A 20,976-nucleotide genomic window follows, 5' to 3' on the forward strand; every position below is an offset into this window, starting at 1 on the left:
TAGGAGTACGTCCAGGAACTGAATGAGAAATGAGTTATTTGCTGATACCTTCCTTTAGAGACTTGCTACCAGGCTACATACAAGGCTACAGTGCAGCCAGGGGCTCTTCATGACAGAAAAAAATGGAAACTCAAATGCTTGCATTATAATAAGGAAAATCATGTTACTGGGATCCAAAATATCGTGATCGATATTAAACCATCAGATATAATTAAATACAATATCTGTGATTCACTTGCAGATCCAGTTTTGTTATAGTGATCAATTTTAGATTTTGAAATAGTTGTAAAATAATAGTTCATTCAAATATCCAAACTAAGTAATTAAAATTTACCAGTTTCAGAAAGAAGAAAAAAAATCTTGCTTCCGACTCTTAAGCCAAATCCCCATGTATAAGTTAATGAGTAAGCATAGTCTCCCTCCTTTCCAAATAATTACAGAGAACACCATTAGTATATTCGACAGGAAAAATCCCAGACAGTAATAATTTAAAAATAAACAATTCCTTGAAGTCTGTCTCCATAAAGAATCTGCCACATACCCTTCGGATTTCTGCTGCTCAAGTCACAGACTCTGCACTGTGGGTTCCTAAATGGCCGTCCAGGAACATGTTCTACCAGTTTACAATACATTTCAGGCCCATTTTGACCACAGGTGGCATTGGTACTGATTTCAGCCATACTGGCAAGATTTAGCACAGCAGGAAACAACCCTAAAAAGAACAAAATAAATTGTATTAAAAAGCAGCTTCTCAGCATAACTTTTCATTTACTACAACTGAAGAAAAATTTCAATGATAAACAACACTTTCTTCAGGACATTACATATTTTGGTACAATATTGCTTCTGCTTCAAAAGATTTACTTACGATATGCAGGAAATTGTTAAGCACGTTCTTAAATAATCTTATACATTTAAGATACGTGATATTTAACAGATATATTTTATATACTTGCTTCTTGATGACAGTTGCATTATTTGATTGGCAACCTAGGTTTCTTTATATTTCATGTCAATGCTGCTTTCTTAAGAATTCCATAGGGGTGGATTTTACAGGGATTACCTGCACCCTCCCCCTTCCCCCCAACCAAAAGGACCATCGGCATTGCACTGATCAGAAGGGGGAGGATTTTGGAGGCTCGGGGTGGGATAAAGTGGGGATTCGATCTTGGGGTGGGGGGGAGGGCGCAAGCACCCAATGGGCACCGGGTCAACCCAAAGGAGGCAGTGAAAACTGTTGGGCTGCTCGCCTTGCCTCCACCTTCCCCTACCGCAGATAAAATTATGGTGGAGGCAGAGTAAGGCCTTTAACTGACCATTAATTGGCCACTTAAGGGCCTCAATAGGCCCAAGGGCTGCCAGACTTGTTGCCCACCCAACATAATATGGGAGACAGGTCAGGCCTGGGCAGGAAGGCGGCGGGTAGGCCACCTGTTTTATTTTACAAGCCCCCACCATTCCTGCCTTCAAATATGCTGGCAGGCATCATAAAATTCACCCCATAGAATATGCTAAATCTTCACCCCTTTGTATTGTTTAGTAATTATTCTTACCAATTTGTACTGATTTTTAAACATAGAAACAAAATAGATTATTGGATTTCTTTTTTTGCAAGCAATCTGTATTACCTAACTAAAATAAATACCCTGCATTTTATGAAGACTCCAGTTTCACGCTTTGAAGGTGGAAAAAAAGTGACTTTTCTGCATTGGGAGCCAAGTCCAATCTGGCAGCATTCAATGAGAACTGAGATAGAATGTAATGTTGGTACTATGGCTATTTGTGCTCGTACCAGGAATAATGGCATCACCTCAAATGTAGCAGATGTTGTTTCTATTGGTGTAGCAAGTCGAAAATTTTGGCCAGTATGTTTTTAACAGTTTTGGAATCTGTTGCCAGCTGCATGTACAATGCCTCAGACATTCAAAACATGATTACATAGAGCTCACAGCATTAACAGAAATAATCCCTGTGCTCTTGGTTTTCAGTAAAGATCAACATTTTTTTTTAAAAACTCATTAGTAAATCTACTTGAAAAATTAATCACTGCTGACCTCTGCAAATTCGATAAGAATTTTAAAACAATTTGGAATTACAGATCAGCAAAGACATAATATACTTGTTACATATCAGTGGGGGAGGATATAATTTATGGGATGCCCTGGAAAATTGAACATTAGTATTCTGTCCTCTTAGTTCAAAACAAAACTGCAGAGAAAGAATTTGCATTTATATAACACCTTTCACATTTCCTGGACGTTCCAAAGCATTTCACAAACAAAAAGCATAGTCATTGTTATAATGTAGGCAAACACAACAGCTATCTGACACACAGCAAGATCCCATAAACAAGATAAATAACAAGTTACTCAGTTTTTGGAGGGGTTTTTGAAGAATAAATGTGAGGACTCCTCCCCTGGAATTCTTCAAACAGTCCCATGCAATTTGCCCTTTTAAGTTTTTTTTTTGTTGTGTGTGACTGGTTCATTTAAGTGTGTGGGCTCTTTAAATTGTTTTGTGCTGCAGTGCACATGTGCTAACTTAAAGGATCTGACTTGTACACAGCCTGCACGGGAATTCCTGGGCTGCTGTATGGCCATGCAGCAACGCAGCTTAAAGGGAACATTCCTATGGGATCTTTTACATCCACTTCAACAGAGGACAGGTCCTCAGTTTGACATCATGTCCAAATGATGGCATCAATGCAGTATTCCCACAGTAGTACTCTGAAGAGTCAGCCAAGGTTATGTTCTCAAGCCCCTGGAGTGCAGTTTGAACCCATGACCTTCTGGTGCAGAGGTGCAAGTGCTACTAGATGTCCTGAACCAAACAAACACATTGAAAATAAACTGCCCCCAAAAATAAATTATCTATTTATTGCAGCTTTGGAGTTAATAAAACAATGTGCAAAATGTCTTGGTGATTGTTATGCTGAAATTAAAGCATAACATTTTCTTCCTAAAGTACATTTATTTACTGCAGTAATTGTAGCTTAAAGGAACGTAGCAACTGTAGCTTTAAGACTTATGATGTTGTATCGTATCATGTGACAGTGTGAACTAATTAGCTCTAAGCACGGGAAACCTTAGAGTGCAAGTTTTTCTTCTAGTTATGGAGCTTGATGGAAGCGTGTAACTGCTGCTGCAGCCTGTAAATAAAGTTCAATGTTTCTAATGAGAAACCTGTCTGGAAAATCAAGTCCATAGCATTTACTCATTGCAATCATTGAATAAGTTTGAAATCTGGCAAAATGATAAAGCTATTACTTTTCAAATAGTAACATTGACCAAGGATCTTTCTTTTTCTTTCAACTGCATTTCAATTTACGTAAGCTACATTTCAAATTTTAATTCTGAAAAGAATACACAAAACAGTTGGAAACCAAGATGAGACCAGGACCCCATCACAAACTGACCTAATGCAAAAGAATTCAAGGTACCCATAATTACTGTAATTGCAAGAACCCTTGATGCAGTCCTTGTGGAACGGATGCCTGGCAATCGTGGTCAAGTGAGGAGACCTCCACGACTCTTTAAACTTTGCTGTGGTCAGCAGCAAAATTTGACTGCAGGCACATCTCAGCACTTGCACAAAGATATCCCACCAAGGGAGGTTCAGAACTGCAATGTGATTTTCCTCCTAATTCAACGAAAGATCCACAAAAAATTGCGATACGCACTTTTAAGAGAGGACAAGATAAAGTTATCTGTTAACTTAATAATGCAGTTGTACAAAATGTAACTGACACTAAGGCTAAAACGGTGGCTGGAATTTTCAAGTCCTCCCCCCGCTGCCCGCTCGTGGCGGGTTGCCCTGCAGCGGGGCCGGCGAGCCATTGAAATCTCCGTTCACATCAGTGGGACCAGAAGATTCCGCCGGCGTAAAGGGCTGCAAAATTCCAGCCAGTGTGTTGGAACAATGGGTGGAATCTTCCCCTCACGCCATAAGTTCCGTTGCGTGGAGAAAGCGGGAGTAATTTGCGCCGCAGAGCGGGGTGGGCTTTTACGCGCAATCTCCACCTCATTATTTATGCATGCGCGCAGTGCATTGCAGATCATAATGACTCGCTGTGCAAAAAGATTTTTCCTCACATTGCCTTTGATTCTTTTGCCAATCACTTTAAATCAGTGCCTTCTGGTTCTTGATCCTTCCAAAGGGAACAGCTACTCTCTATTTACTCTGTCCAGATCTCTCATCATTTTGAACACCACCATCAAATCTCTGAACATTCTCTTCTCCAAAGAGAACAACCCAGCCTCTCCAATTTATCTACCTAACTGAAGTTCCTCATCCCTGGAACCAGTCTTGTAAATCTTTTCTTCACCCTCTCTAAATGCTTCACATTCTTCTTAAATTGTGCCGCTGCTCTCAGGGTAACCAAGTAATGAATTGCTCTGTGATGTTCTGTGCCCCTACCAGAGTAATAACTAAGCATCATAGTGCATCTGCCCATAGCAATGTAACTGAGATTAAGGACAAAAACGTCCCAGATTTGCACTAAGTGTGGTAGTGGGAGGGTAAAATGACGTTTAACTCTCCAGCTGCAATGGCGGCTTTTCATGCTGTATTGTCCCAAACACACCGGATTAATTATGCATTCCCAGGAAACATGCCGTTTCCATGGTGGGTGGGCTCTCATGCGTTGCCATGCCATCACCTCGCTGCTTCATCACACCAGGCGCCAAATTTAAAGTGCAGCCGTGTGCACACCTCTCAGTGCTTCCAGCCCAGGACTGCTGCACAGAAAACATGGCCCTGAAAGGCAAAACTGTAGCCCCCAGGTTCAATGATGCGTCCCTCGAGCGCCTTTTGGACTTAGTAGAGGCCCGCTGTGATGTCCTGTATCCCAGCTCTAGCCGCAGGATGGGCAGCAACCTCACAAATCCAGCTTGGGAGGTGGTGGCAGTGGCAGTCTGCGCCAATGTCCTGCAAAAGAGGACAGCCACCCAGTGCCACTGCAGGATGAATGGTCTCATCAATTCCACTAGGGTAACTCATTTTCCTCATCACTCTTAACTCACACACTCACAAATCCATCATACATCCATACCTCAAAGGACAACATCACTAACTCTCACACACACCCTCATCTCCATCAGGCTCATATCCTCTTGAGCTCACATCCTCATCCTGTCCATGGTTCCGCTCACCACACAAACATTCCACGCTGTGCCATATGTCCTGCTCACACTCTCTCCATCTGTTTCCTTGCAGAAGAAGCCCGCTCACATCAGCTGGAAGAGGTCCTAGGCTGGGGGTGGGGTGGCCCACATTAGGTCCCTCACTCACTTTGAGGAGCATGTCATCGCACTGACTGGTGAGGACGTGGACTGTGCCTGTGGTGATGGTGAGGTCAGCGGCAAACACCCTCATGAGGATCCTGCACAACATCATCCCTCTCTCAACACAACTGTGAGTGCTCTCTCTCCTGCTTTTGACTCTGCTGCCATGCACTAATTATCTCTACTTTGGTTCACAGGGAGCTCTGCCAAGCAACGGACATCCTCAGCCAGCCAGTTGTTCAGTTCCAACCACATACTCACCTCCAGCCAAGAGGATTCCTCCTCCATTGAAGAGCTGGAAATAAGCAGCCTGGAAGACCCGTGAGAGCACTTACCCACACCCTGCACGGCGCAGAGACACACATCTCGGTGGGACCTAGATCTAGAGCAGGCTGGAGTTCACAATCTGCTGGTCACTGCATGGACACAGCAGGAAGCAGGCTCATGCGAGTTCCTCAGCACTCGAATGACTGCTGGGGATCAGGCATCTGTGAGAGCCGAATCAGATGACAAGCCTCTGGATTTGGCGTTCCAACTCATCCTGCAGAGTCAGCAGAAGGCATGGAAACATCACACAGAGCTGTTGGAAGCCCTCAACAGGGTGGTACACGAGTAGGACTGTGTCCAACTTCTCTTTTATGAAGTGGTGCCCACGCGTACCTGTATGGAGGTCTCCACGTGAGAGGGAAACGGGGCGCTTTGACATCCCTCCAGGTGCTCCTTCCCTTCAACGAGTCAGGCCGGGGCCCCTGGGCACCCGAAGGGAGCAACAGCTGGACAGCCCTGGGTCATCCACTCAGGAATCTCGGAGGCTGTCCTCTCCCTCCGAGTCCCCTTTGCCTGTGAGCCCCTCAACCTCATCTTCTGTCACCTCAGAGGGAGCAGCTGGCCTACAAGTAATTCTGGAGGGAGAAGTGTATGTGTGGCAGAACCTTTTGGAGCCTCGTGCAAACACTCTCCCACGCACACGGATCCTTCACGTATAATACTCACCTCAATGTCCTGAGCATTTTGAATGCTGCCTAGTGGGGTTTGTTTTCATCTGAGCTGACCTGCATCTCTTCCCACCTAAAGATCACACTCCCATGCAGCATTGTCGTTTCACTTTCAATTTGGACTGCATGGTCTGGATTCACTTTTTTATCAGCTCCCCCATCTCTTCCCCTCCCCCAGTCACCCATTTCCTTTCCCCCATCACTGTTGACCCCCCCTGGCATTACCTTCCACGTCCCCTCCGTGACCTACCAGCCACAATCTTTTTCTTTTGGGGACGTCCAGTTGAACGTACACATTCCCTTCCTTCCCAAAAATCCCACCCCATCCACATTAACCTCCCCAACCTCCTCCTTCCCACCGCCACAGTCCGTGTTTGGCCCAAAGTCCCTACCAACCACCTTTGTCATCCCTTCTACCACTACCGTAGAACTCTCACCCTTCCAGTATTCCACCTCACTCTGCTCTCGGTCATTCTCACCATTCCTTCATTCCACACCCACCCTCAGTTCACTTCCCAGGAGGCAGCCATGGACTCATCAGAGACTTCCCTTGCACATTCACCTGGACATCCCCTCCTCCGCTTCTCCAATTGGAACCCCTTCCCCCTTGGAATCCCTTCCCCCCTTGATCCTCTCCCACCCCGGACTCCGCCCTCGCTTAGTCCTTCCCCCTTCCTGACTCCTTCAGGCACCCTTACTTCTTCCTCCAGCCTTACTTCTTCCACCGCCCTTAGTCCTTCCCTCCTCCCAACCCTTTCCTCCAGCCTTACTTCTCCCTCCAGCATTACTCCATCCCCCTCATGACTCCTTCAGACACCCTTACTTCTTCCTCCAGCCTTATTTCTTCCTCCAGCCTTACTCCCTCCCCTCTCTGCACTCCTTCCTCCCCTGCATTCACTCCCCTCCCCACACTCCTTCCTCCCCACAGACTCGCTCCCTTCTTTGCACTCCTTCCCCCCTCCAAACTCCTTCCTTTATACATTCCATCCCCCTTACACCTACCTCCCCAGTTGCCATCTTCTCCTCCGTTACCCCCTCCTCCCCACCATACTCCCTTCCCCACTCCCAACCTCCCCCCTGACACCTTGATTCACCCCCTCCCAACCTCACCCCATCCTGACACCTCTTCCTCTTCCAGTTGATCCTAGATCTTCCTCTCCTAACCCCTGGTACATCTTCCCCTCCCAAACACAGCTGGACCTTCCTCTCCACCCTCTTGACCATCATCCGTTGTGAGCAGACCCTCAATGGTGACCTTCCAACTTCCATGAGCTGCTTCGCAGAGGAGCCATGTCCATAAGAATTCACCCAGTATGCCCTGGACATTCCTCCAGTGTGCCATTGGTGTCGGGCCTCAGTATCTTCTGCTCCTCAGATATCCATGATGTGAGCAAGGCCCTAGCAATAAGTCCCTACTTTTGCACGTCACACTGGTCATGATGTGTTCTGCACCAGCGTGCAATCATGCAAACGTGGACAGACAATCCAGCAGCGCATGATGAGTCTGGCGGGCTATCCTTAAAATGATATGCAGGTATATTACAATGAGGTTCCCAACTTCCGAAGGCAGCGAACATGGCCCACCATTGATGGGCTGAGCGGACAATCACAAACTGGTTTTCACGACGACGTGTAACTGATTTTTGGCCTTCTCGCCATATTGTCCGCTCACACCACCGAACACTCCCAACACCAACGGGCACGGACGATTCTGCCCTAAAACTTGAGTGGTGAGAGGTTGCATTTTGGCACAACAGTATAAGCACAGCTGGTCATGTAGTTAGCTACTTGTTTACTGAAAAAACTTCTGAGGCATCCTTCAGTGTACTATATTTTGATTGAGTAAAACTAAATTAACATTTATATCTTGTATTTTCAAGACAAATACTTAAAAACATCACCATCATAACTTTTGAAAAAAATTCAGAGATTAAAAACAAGTCATGTGCACCCATTAATGCTTTAGAAAATATGGTGTTTAGACAAGCTAGTCAACACACACATTTAATTTAGAAAATGCTTTTTCAATTTTCAGCCGATGCAAGTATTTCCTTTGGAAGTGGTTAAAGAAAAATGAAGAATATTCTTTGATCAAAATCTGTTTTAAATTTTAGTAGCATGAAGTGTGGGAAGATCATGGCTAAAGAACATAAAGAAAATAAAATGTTGTACCGGAAATCTTTCCCAGCTGTGTACTGAGGGCTCTGTTATTCAGCTCCAGATGTCAAAAGAAAGTTCAAATAACCTCAGAATTTTTCAAAATAACTTCAACTTTGGTAAAAAGAAAATTTGACCAGGTAAAGGACAGTTAAAAGAAATGGAACAGGTACAACTTTATTGCTTTGAATTTCAGCACTTATAATAGCCATGGATTTTTTTTAATGATTGTAAAGAAATAGCATGCAGCCACTGCATATAAACACTGGCTGCAGCCGAAGGAAACTGTTTACCCTGCAGTTTCAAGACTGCAGTTAACATTTGTTTTACAATATCCTAAAACATTTTTTTTTAAAAAAAAGGAACTCCCGCCTGTCCACTTTAATATATCCTCACGCTTCACTTTCTACAGCTTGTGGAAATTACTCACCAAAAACTATTGCCCCTTGCAAGCAATCTACACTATACGTTAAAAGTCTGGCATTTAACACATATTCCCTGAACTGCTGTTTTACCATCGCATTTTGCCAACGGACATTCTTCATCACATTTTGTTTTCTTGAGTGCAAGAAAGTAATTTTGCTAACGGAGATTGGTCAAGAAGTGAATGGCATGTTAACGAATCTTCTTGCTCCCAACAAGCCAAAAGATGTGCCATTCAAAATAATTATCACCAAGTTGGAAGAACACTAGACCACAAGAGATAGAAGAAAGCTACAAATTTGGAAACAGAAAAATAGTGAAACAGTTAGTGAATATATTGAGGCACTGAAGAATGAAGAATCATTACATTGCAGCCTTGGTACATTCTTACATTGTGCATCACAAGACAGGTTTATGTCTGGATTGTTAGATGAATAAATCAGTTACAAAATGCACAAAATCTTATGTTTGCCCAGGTCTCCTAAAGCACTGCTTTTCAATCTAGACATGCATTTCCCAAAAGGGAAGACCTTTATTTTGAGATGATCAAAAGGAGGAAGATTAAAACATGGAAGAAACCAGACTGGAGTCTCTTTAAATTAGGCATCACTAAAAGTATCTCTTCCTGGCATGCACTCACTTACCAGACAATCTAAGAAGACCTTTCTTGGGTATTCCCATAGCGCAAGGAAAGGAAGTGGCAGGGGAGAGTAAGCAGCCAGCTGCCTGGTTAAGGGAATTTTGTCACACTGGTCCCTGAGCCACCTCCAATATACTGTGCAGAACTCTCTGGTAGGCAGACCAGCAATAAAGACTACCCTTTTTTCTTTATTCTTTCATGGGATGTTCATGTCACTGGCAAGGCTGGCAGTTGTTGCCCATCCATAATTGCCCTAGAACTGAGTGGCTTGCTAGGCCATTTCAGAGGGCAGATAATAGTCAATCACATTGCTGTAGGTCTGGAGTCAGCCAAACCAGATAAGGGCAGCAGATTTCCATCAGTGAATCTGATGGGTTTTTACAATAATCAATGATAGTTGTCATAGTCATCATTACAGAGGCTAGCTTTCAATTCCAGGTGTGTTAATTTAATTCAAATGCCGCCAGCTGCCATAGTGGGATTTGAACCCATGTTTCCAGAGCATCAGGCTGGGCTGCTAGATTACTCATCCAGTGACGGTACCACTACATCAACATCTCCCCAGAGATTGGGATTGTACACACTAGCTCTTAAATTGGATTATTTATTTAATGTCAAAAGGCTGTAAAAAAAAAGAACGAAAATAGTCAGGAGCGAAAAATTCAGTTTTGTCACAAGTTCAGCCAAATAAGGAAGCATGGGGTAGTTTTTACATGATGAGATCCTTGCATTCCAAATCACATCAGATGGGATTGTGACACCTTTTAGAATTTCCTTTGCAATATACACCAACATAAATTTAAAAAGCTATAGTATCCTCATTGCATTGAAGATAAGAAAACTTGCACTGCCCTGAACCAGCTTTCCTCATGTCATAATGCAAATCTGCATAGAAAAGATCTTTATCCAATTGCTGTTTCCTGAAGTTTTAATGGTAATGTTGTCTGTGCTACCAGATCCAAAATGAGTAAATGAGTATAATAAACTGCAGCCAACTACAAACCCATTACTACAACAAAAGTGCCCAGCAGCTTCTAAGCTATCTGCCTGATGCACATCTCACTCTTCTGCATTCAAGTTATACTCAATCTGTGTATAATGCTTACATTATTGTGAGAATAAACTGAGATTCCAAATGAGAAGAAATTTCAAATTCATTAAAACAAAACTGTGATAAATATGCACAGAGATGAAAATGCATCTATGTGCACATCATGCAGTGATTGGCTATGCTATACCATTTTTATCATCCATGCTGTATATTTTGTCAGCATACAAGTCCCTGACATTTTAACTTTCAAAATCTCATAGTATCATAAAGCAGCAATAACTCAGAGGTACAGAATTCTTCCCATTGAAATTAAAAATTGTAATTGACTTGGCATACCAGATAGGTTTCTTATTTGAAACAGATAACTTTATTTACAGAGCTCTTGTATAAACTACACACTTGAACCAGATCCAAGATTAGAAAGCTCCGGCCCTAAGATTACCCACGCTTAGGGCTGATTCGTCAGTACAATCACATGACCCCTAAAAGCAGTAGGAAAGTTTTTATTCACATACACTACATTCCTCCCCCTTTCGTTTTTTTTTTATATTTCTTATTTACAAAAATATCTTAATCCGCAACATATATACATGTACACAGGTCATGTGATTATAGATTAAGTCTCTGAGGTGGTTTTCTATTTCTGTTAGAACAACGTAGCTCTACAATTTAAGATTCTCTCATTGGGTCAAAATGATCAGGAACTGCAGCATCAAGGTCATCCTTAGATAATGGCAGTTCAGGATTAGTTAATTCAACAGGTATGTCTATTCTAGGTCGACCTTGCACCTCAGGGATTAAAGGTTCTACATCAATGACAGGTGGAATAACTGGTTGTTCTCTCTACTTCTTAGATGATCCACATGTTTTCAAACAAACTGGTCTTCCACTTCCACTTGGTATGGCAAAGGTCCAGTTTCAGAGACAATTATACCAGGAACCCAACTCAGTCCGTTTCCAAAATTTTGCATGAAAACTCTATCTCCGAGTAATTCTTCAAGCTTTGCTATGAATATCATGGGCAGGATTTTCCAGTCATGTGGGGCGGGAGGGTGTGGCAGGTGGGCCCGTGCACGGCCACGAAACAGACCGCTGCCCGCGATCGGGATCCGACCGCGATGTCACACTGGTGAGCCAATTGAGGTGCCGCCAAGCATGAAACACGGCTCTGCACTGTCCAGGAAGGGCTGAGTGGGGGCGGGGGCCTGTTAGCTGCCAGGTCCAATGGCAACCCAGCGGCTGCTTTAAAAGTGGCCCAGGCAGCCCCTAGAAGGCTTCCATGGAGGAAGACCCCTGAACCTTCACTATGAACTTGAGTGAGGCTGGACATGGTAGACAGGAGGGCAGGGCAGGTGGGCACTCGGCCCCCCCGCTTTTCTGATGAATGCCTCATCATCCACCTGTTGGAGGTGGCTGCCAGGATGGACACCCTTGTCCCCGGGTGGGAGGAGGAGGCCACCACACCTCACCAAGAGGGCATGGGAGGAGGTGGCAGCAATGGTAACCAGCTGTGACGTTGTGTGGCGCTCCTGGATTCAGTGTCGTAAGCCCTTCAATGACCTGTTGCACTCAGGAAGGGAGAATGCCATGTTGTCGTGGGTCAGTGAGCAGATGTGTTAAGGTCTGGCTGCCCCTCGTGGACCTCAGAGGTGCTAGATTCTGATTGCCAACTGTCAATCACGCCAGAGCTGGCCAAGGGGTGAGCCCTGGCTGCTTGGACTGAGTGCCATGCAGCTCGAGGGCCACAACTTGGAAGTGCCCAGCCATGTGGTCCTCAGCTGGGGTTGACCAGGCTGCAATGGCGCTGCAGGTACAGAGTGGACAAATCAATGCTCCTCTGTTGTTTCAGGAAAAGCAACCCACAAGAAAATAGAAATGTCGCGGGCCAGCAGAGGCCCCACTAACCTCCTAATCCTTTCTAGGTATGAGCAAGACCCCCTGTAGCTCCAGAGCCAGCATGCCCCAAGTGCAACTGGGCGTGGAGAGGCGAGGGTGCCAGACGGAGGTAAGCGTGCAGTGCACAGAGGTGAGACTTTCGGCTTGTGCAATCATTCTAGTGTAGTGTCTTCATTAATGGGAGCCTCGAACCTGGAGTCCCCATTGGATCATTGGAAGATGATGGCACCATGATGCATATTTCCATTGCCTCACCAGGGTGCCTGGAATGCACAGTGACAGTGTGATGACTTTAACTAATGACATGTCCTTGTTCTCCCTTTAAGGTTCGCCAGCAAGCGTTTGCTCTCCGGAGCCCAAAGGGCCACCCCTGACACAAGAGGACCACAGATTTGGTGGCTGGGTACCTTCACTTAGTTATTTAAACGTATGTTCTCCCACCACTGTGGCTAAGGCCCCCGTATCTACCTCCATTACTAGAGGCTTCCCATTCACTTGAAGGGTAACAGTGATTGGTTCAGTTTTTACTGCTTTGATGTTGTATAAGAAATAGATATCAGTATCAGCAGCTTCTGGTTCAGTTATATCGTGCACTTCAATCATCTTGGCCGGCTGTCTGGTTGGCTGTCTCGATTTTGCCCTACATTGCTTTATTACAAGCACTTTTTTGTGGCAGTAGTGGCATTCTGCCTCCTTAAATCTGCAGGTTTCTGGTACATGGTTAACCCCACATCGGCATCAGAATAATTTCTGAATCGCTGGTGAAATGCTTCCACTATGCCTTTTTGTTTTTCGAGCAGTAGAGACTGTCTCTCACTTTGCTGCTGTCTCTCTGGTTTTTGCACCACACCCAGCGGTAGGTTCCTGCCCCAACTGCAGTACGGCGCCATGTTGCACACTCTGCAAAGCCTGCGAGTCCCCCTCAGCACTCTCCATTGCTTGCGCTATTTCCATGGCCCACTTCAGGTGAATATTAATTTCTGCAAGTAAACGGCACTGAATGGCGTCATTGTGTACGCCAAAAACCAAATGATCAAGCAACATGTCATTGAATGTATCTTGCTCAGTCAACAGTTTCAACTTGACAGTATAAGTTGTGGTGGACTCACCCAGGGTCCTTACTCTGGAGTTGAACTTAAATCTCTGCATAATTACCGATGGCTTTGCTTAAAAATGTGTCAAGGTCTACCAACTCATTAAAAGATTTAGAATTGGGCGCGTTCGGGGCCATCAGACTACGGATGTGGTTATATGTCTTGCTCCTGTGGACACTTATAAGAATTGCTTTCTGCATCTCCTCTGCTGTTATTTCCTTCGCCACGAAATAAAAACCTAGGCGCCCCAGTCTTCCATGGACAATAATGGTCGATTCTACCAAAGAGTGGCATGACGGGTGAGTATACTTTTCTTTCTTTCATTAAGAATTGATGTACTCACATTCACGAGGCGAGGTGCAGCGTCAGGGCTATTTATCTCCATCGCCAATTGTAATAAACTTGGTGGACCAGGCAGGTTTCTTACTTGAAACAGATATTTTTATTACAGAGCTCTTGTAGAAGGTACATGCTTGAACCATGTCCACGACTAGAAAGATCCGCCCCTAAGATTACCCACGCTTAGGGCTGATTCGTCAGTACAATCACGTGGCCCCCTATGAGCAGCAGGAAAGGTTTTACCCACAATGGCTACAAAAATATATCAACATAAACATCTAAAATATACTGGGCAGGCATTTCTGCTAGGTTGTGCTCTTTTTTTCAACACAATTCAACTGAAATCAACTGAACTAGCACAAAAGAATATAGAATTTTAAGCACTAATTACGCTCAGTGCAAATTAAGTTTCTGCAATACCTTGTGCTGGGCAGTTTTAAAAACATTATGTTAGAAGATGGCCCTACCAACAAAACTGGCCATGCCCTGGGATGATTAATTACCACTGCAAGTTGCCACTAATTGCACCCATGTGCAGACCTACATGGAGGCTTGTAAAATTAAGTATAGGCACAAGGACACTAATGAGTAGGTTTTAGAAGCTTTCAAACTTTTTAATTTCCTAAGAAACTGACTAAAAATCATTTTCATTTTTTAAATCACAGGTAATGGAATAGGCAAATGTTTATTTTTGGTGATTAACCAATTTTCAGTTGTATTAGTAAAGCTGTGCCAGGTCACTGCTCTTAAAAATGCCCAGAACTATTTTTAAAAAGAAAACATGATTTTCTGAAATGCTCCCCAATTGTGCTGGCTCATGGCAGATTTTAAGTTCTGTGATCTGCAAATGGGTCTGAGTAGAAACTTGAGGAAAAGGAAAACACGTCTCAAAACGAGCACATTTTAGAATTCAGTTAGTGCCCAGATCACTGATTACACCAAAAGCAGAAACCTTTGGGGCTGAAGTTTTACACGGGGGTTGGATGGGGCCGCCATCCCCCAGCATAAAAGCTGGAGGTGAGCCCGCCTGCACTTGGCTGGCTCGCTCAAAGCCATTTAGCAGTTGACAAGCCTTTAATTGACCATAAACAATGACCATTCCTGGGAGTGCAATCAGCCCCAAAGGGGAGATATCTATGGAGCTCAGACTTTTAGATAAATCCAGGGTCTCACCAGGGACAAGTTGACAGGCCCCAGCGAGGGGCGTTGGAGGCCGGATTCAACAGGTTGGAAGCGGTTGAGAAATGTGGGAGTGGGGGAGGGAGCCTTTAATGGACACAGGACCCCCTGGCCCAGCCCTGGACACCAAGCCCTGGATGTTTCATAAGGGCCTCCCTGACCTCAGGAAGAATCCCAGCCGCAGCAGGAGGCAGGAGGAGGCCCCTAAGTGGCCATTAATTTGCTATTTAAGGGCCTCAACTGGCCTACAGGCAATCGGGCCACCCAATTCTGCAGTGGGTAAATTATCCGTGGGGATGGGTGATGACAGGCAGGCGACAGACACCATGTGCTACCATGGTGCCCTTTTTAATGCCTCCCCTACACCTGGGGGCTGCAAAATTCAGCCCTTGCTCACTATATTTAACTGGTATATTGCTGGGATTTCATGCACAATACTTGTAAGCTATTGGGGTTTTTTAATACCAATTATACAGATGTTTCTCCTACTGCACACTATTCTCATTATAATTATTCAGTTGTAACAATTGAGATTACTTTCTTGCCAGTCCCTCTTTGCTTGAAAATAAAGCTAAAATATTCCACCATAAGTTCTAGCACCTCTTCCCAAATGGATAATGTCCAGAAAGATAGAATTGCAAGTTAATTCAAAATGAAGCTAGCAGAAATATTTTAGTTCAACAACTGAAATAAATTTTTTAAAAATTATACTTTCAGAGTTACCAACAGACATGATAGATATAGCAGCAATGTTTATTAATTCAATTCCACAAGGCATGCTGTTAATATAGTACTAATGCGGTCATAAAACACAGATTTATGGGAACAGCATCACAGTTACAGATTGATGTATGTAATGGAATTAGTCAGTGGGTGAACTATAACACTGAGCGATGATCAAGGAGAAATTTCAACACATACTTAAATGTTTTTATTTGCTTATGTGAAGTAATGTAAATTTTTTTTAAAATATGGTGATTCCACGCACCCTTCAGCCTGCATTAGGATTTTATATTCAATCATGTTCCCTCAGCAAAGGGAACTGTAATCTGCCTTAGCAACTGCCTATGAATGCAAAGCTTCTGCCGAATAAACCCTGCTCAATGAGCTTTGGCATACCAAACCTACCTGATTAGAGCCCTGTGAGTACATTCATTGACTAAGTTCATCAGTATATTTGGAATCATGATCAGAGGAGACTAATTTCAGGAATAACATCCTATTTTCCATGCTGAGAAATAATTAGGAGGAAAACAAATCAAGCCTGTGCCTCGGTATTAAATAACAGTTTCACTAACCAACGGTGTATTCCACACAGCTTCTTCTGGAGACTGACATTTTATATATCAACACAGACCGTTACAACTCTAATGCAAAAAAAAAGCAGGAACGAATAACTTCCCAAATATTGCTTGTTGCAGTATGTAGGGGATCTGAAGAAGCTCTATTCAGAGATTGAAACTCCAGGAGAGAATACTGGGAGGCCTTGAACATTTCATGAGTTTAAAAAACTTTGTTCAAGGGGTTGTTTTGGAATGGTTACCTGTGGATCCATTAGTTTTTTGGAACTACAGCTTAGCCACCCCCACCACAACACATGTTTTTTCCTTCCTTTCTCCACTCCTCTCCTGAGGGTGCAGGCTCCCTTGGATATATTGAGTGGTGCTGGCAGCTCTCTGAACCTCACCCAAGTTACCATTCTTCATTGCACTTTGAGATATGTGTCCATGTTACAAACGTGAACAATGACAAACAGGTAAAGACTCTCTGGTACATTCAGCCTGTCCCACACAATTGCAGTACCCTGTGTATCACAATATATACACTCTCCAAACACACCCAAAACTGAGATTTCCTGAGAAAACCAAAATCACCAGATAAAATTAGGCTATCTGAGGGAACAAAATCTGGGAAATTCTGCTCTGACCCAACTAGCCCACTGAAACTAGCCTAGGAGACTGCTCTGCCCCGCATTTTCTGAAGTACCTACCTTTGGTAAGAGATGATTACCATCCTAGAAACAGGTCCAGCTCACGCAAGAAGGAACTCAGCGAGTCCGTCCACTGCACAAGTAGGTAGCCTGTGCCAGAGGTCCACTAGACTCTTGGAAAAGAACCAGCCTCTGGTATCTAACCTAGATCTGACTTAATGCAACTTTAAATTGTGAGTCCTGGTCATCGCTAACCTACCTGGAGCCTGCATCTGCATAGACAGAATGGCAGAAAGAAAAATGACTGCAAAAAATTGTTGTCAGCTACAAATATCATTGGTGAAAGAGCCATCAAAATTTAAGTTTAAGAAAAATCTTACATTTGCCTTTTCTCTCTCTTTCAATCCAATCTTTCACTCTATTTTTCTACCTGTAATTGATTTGACATTGAACTCACTTCCTTTAATTCACACTTATTCTAAGTGCTCCTGCAATTTATTTCTCAATCCTTTACTTCCATTCATTAAGGAGATAATTTGTTGGTTACCCTATTCCTTCGGGTCCTTTTCTGTGCCAGCAACTTTGTGGGCAAAAAATCTTTTGATCTGAAGGGTTCAGGGGAAAGCCTAACTAATGGCAGATGTCACTGTGTGCTCCTACAGCAAAATCTGGCCCTTGGGGCAATTCAGGATAAGGGTCAAAGGGAATGTTGAAATGGTTGTGGGGGAAGGTAGTGAAGAGGGGTGAATGGTCAAGTCATTGGAGTAGGAAATTAATTTTGCAGTGGAAAACTTTCAGTCCCACTATGCTGTCAAAACAGTTACTTGTACCGATTATATGATAAACATACGATTAAAGTGGAATGTAAAGTTCTCTCGCTCCATTCTCTAATTTTAGTGAAAGGGTATTTCTCACTTTAAACTCATGTCTACTTTTTCTTTAACACTAGCAAATGTAGGAAAATATAACTGATTATAATCAAATCATAACTTATACAAAATTCCAATCATAAATTTGGTAACATCAGTCTCAGATGTGCTCATCAATTTACCAAGTCACATGTCTGCATTTCCTGATGTAAAACAAAAGCTAATATTTTCTTTAGGACACATCATTTGGATCTCTAAATAATGTACCCCACATGCTTAAATTGAACTGACAATTAAAAGATTATCAGAGAAAAGAAGGAAAACAAATACTGTCTTCTGCTACCTTCTATTCAACTAACAAAGGCATGAAAAATAATCATTCCCTTGTGAGAATTAAAGATATTTTAACCCGGGGGAGGAAAAATTCATTTGGGAGTGTTAGTGAGGGGTGGTTAAAATCCACTACATTTCTAAGATACCATCCGGAAAACCATTAACAAGCCTGTGATTATATCTGTCTACAATCAGTAATAATGTTTCCTTCAATTTTGACATAGATGTCATACTGTGAGTCATCAGGTTGTAATTTAGGTTTATATAATAATTTAATGCTTCCGTTGGCAATAAATTCCAGACAGTCCTGTGATAAGTAGAAGGTCACAGGAAACTCCTGCTGTGCAGAAAATTTACCCACACACAAATTTCTCTTCAAATACAGTTTCATTGGTGGTCTATTGTGTGAATACGTTTTGCTTTTGGACTATACACTCAGTGTCTGCCAATAAATTCTAAAAGCAGCTTTAGAGACTCCAATACAACTTCATGAAATGGAGTTAAGGGGACGTCTAGGCCTAAAACAAGCTTAGTTCCATATGATCAGCTGACCTCCACCACCCCCAACAGAGATCTGATTCACCTCCAACCACAACCCCATGTCAGGCATACCTGGTATCTGCTCTCAAGCTGCTTTTCCACCCAACAGGCAAGCAGGCAGAAAACCAGTTGAAAAAGTATAAAAGATATCCAGTCATAATTTCAGTGGAATGCCTAGGAAAGCATTACTTAAGGGCTTCCTGTCATAAATTCCTTCCCCCTCAACCACTGCCTGGTTATGAACTATTTTTCATTCATTCATGGGATGAGGGCATCAATGGCAATGTCAGCATTTACTGCCCATCCCTAATTGCTCTTGGGAAGGTGGTGGTGAGCTGCCTTCTTGAAACTTCTAGGTGGTAGAGGTTGCAGGTTTAGAGGGTGCTGTCGAAGGAGCCTTGGTGAGTTTCTGCATCTTGTAGATGGTACACACTGCTGCCACTGTGCATCGGTGGTGGAGGCAGCTAATGTTTAAGATGGTGGATGGGGTGCCAATCTAGTGGGCTGCTTTGTCCTGGATGGTGGTGAGCTTTTTGAGTGTTGGAGCTGCACTCATCCAGGCAAGTGGAGAGTATTCTTTCACACTCCTGATTTGTGCCTTGCAGAAGGTGGACAGGCTTTGGGGAATCAGGAGGTGAGTTACTCTCCATAGAATTCCCAGCCTCTGACCTGCTCTTGTAGCAACAGTGTTTATATGGCTGGTCTAGTTCAGTTTCTGGTCAATGTTAACCCATAGTATGTTGATAGTGGGGGATTCAGTGCTGGTAATGCCATTGAATGTCAAGGGGTGATGGTTAGAGATGGTCATTGCCGGGCACTTTTGTGGCGCGAGTGTTGCTGGCCATTTATTAGTTCAAGTCTGAATATTGTCCAGGACTTGCTGCATTTGGACATGGGCTGCTTCAGTATCTGAGGAGCCGCGGATGGTACTCAACATTGTGCAATCATCAGCGAACATCCCGACTTCTGACCTTATGATGGAAGGAAGGTCATTGACGAAGCAGCTGAAGATGGTTGGGCCTAGGACACTACCCTGAGGGACTTCTGTAGCGGTGTCCCAAGACTGAGATGACTGACCTCCAACAACCACAACCATCTTCCTTTGTGCTAGGTATGATCCAACCAGTTGGGACTTATCCCTCTGATTCCCATTGACTTCAGTTTTGCTACGGCTCCTGATGCCACACTCGGTCAAATGCAGTCTTGATGTCAAGGGCAGTCTCTCACCTCACCTCGGGAGTTCAGCTCTTTTTTTCCATGTTTGGACCGAGGCTGCAAGAGGCCAGGAGCTGAACATCCTAAACTGAACCCAAACTGAGCGTCAGTGAGCAGATTATTGCTGAGTAAGTGCAGTTTGAGAGCACTGTTGATGACACCTTCCATCAGTTTGTTGATGATTGAGAGTAAGCTGATGGGGTGGCAATTGGATTTGTCCAGCTTTCTGTGAACAGTACATACCTGGGCAACTTTCCACATTGTCAGGTGGATGCCAGTGTTGTAGCTGTACTGGAACAGCTTGGCTAGGGGTGTGGCAAGTTCTGGAGCACAAGTCTTCAGTACTATTGCCAAAATGTTGTCAGGGCCCATATCCAGTGCCTTCAGCCATTTCTTGATATCATGTGGAATGAATTGAATTGGCTGAAGACTGTAATGCACACTTGCATGGGGACCTCTGAGGAGGCTGAGATGGATCATCCATTCAGCATTTCTGGCTGAAGATGGCTGCAAATGCTTCAGCCTTGTCTTTTGCAACGATATGCTGGGCTCCCCTATCAATGAAGATGGGGATAGTTATGGAACCTCCTCCTCCAGTTAGTTGTTTAATCACCCACCATCATTCATGACTGGATGTGGCAACACTGTAGAGCTTGGATCTGATCTGTTAGCTGTGGGATCACTTAGCTCCCACAATTTCATGCTGTTTCTGCTGTTTGCCATGAAATTAGTCCCATGCTGTAGCTTCACCAAATTGAACCCTCATTTTTAGGTATACCTGGTGCTGCTCCTAGCATGCCCTCCAGCACTCTTTCTTGAACCAGGGTTGACTCACCCCAGTTTAATGGTAATGGTAGAGTGGGGATATGCTGGGCCATGAGGTTACAGATTGTGGTTGTATACAATTCTGCTGCTGATGGCCCACAGTGCCTCATCGATGCCCAGCTTTGAGTTGCTAGATCTGTTCGAAATCTAGCCCACAGATCATGGTGGTAGTGCCCCACAGCATGTTAGAGGGTATTCTCAATGTAAA

The 20,976-nt window shown here is 43.8% G+C and overlaps 1 protein-coding gene across 1 annotated transcript in view; it reads right to left on the bottom strand.

Moving 5' to 3' along the window:
- Window positions 1–20,976, bottom strand: part of lama2 (laminin, alpha 2) — a 582,487-nt gene that overhangs the window by 449,619 nt on the left and 111,892 nt on the right. The window contains exon 2 of the mRNA XM_078542125.1: window positions 542–712. Coding sequence (XP_078398251.1) covers window positions 542–712 — 171 coding nt within the window. The remainder of the gene's footprint in view (window positions 1–541; window positions 713–20,976) is intronic.

This window comes from Cetorhinus maximus, chromosome 5 (assembly GCF_964194155.1).
Source record: "Cetorhinus maximus chromosome 5, sCetMax3.hap1.1, whole genome shotgun sequence".
In the NCBI taxonomy this organism is placed as follows: Eukaryota; Metazoa; Chordata; class Chondrichthyes; order Lamniformes; family Cetorhinidae; genus Cetorhinus; species Cetorhinus maximus.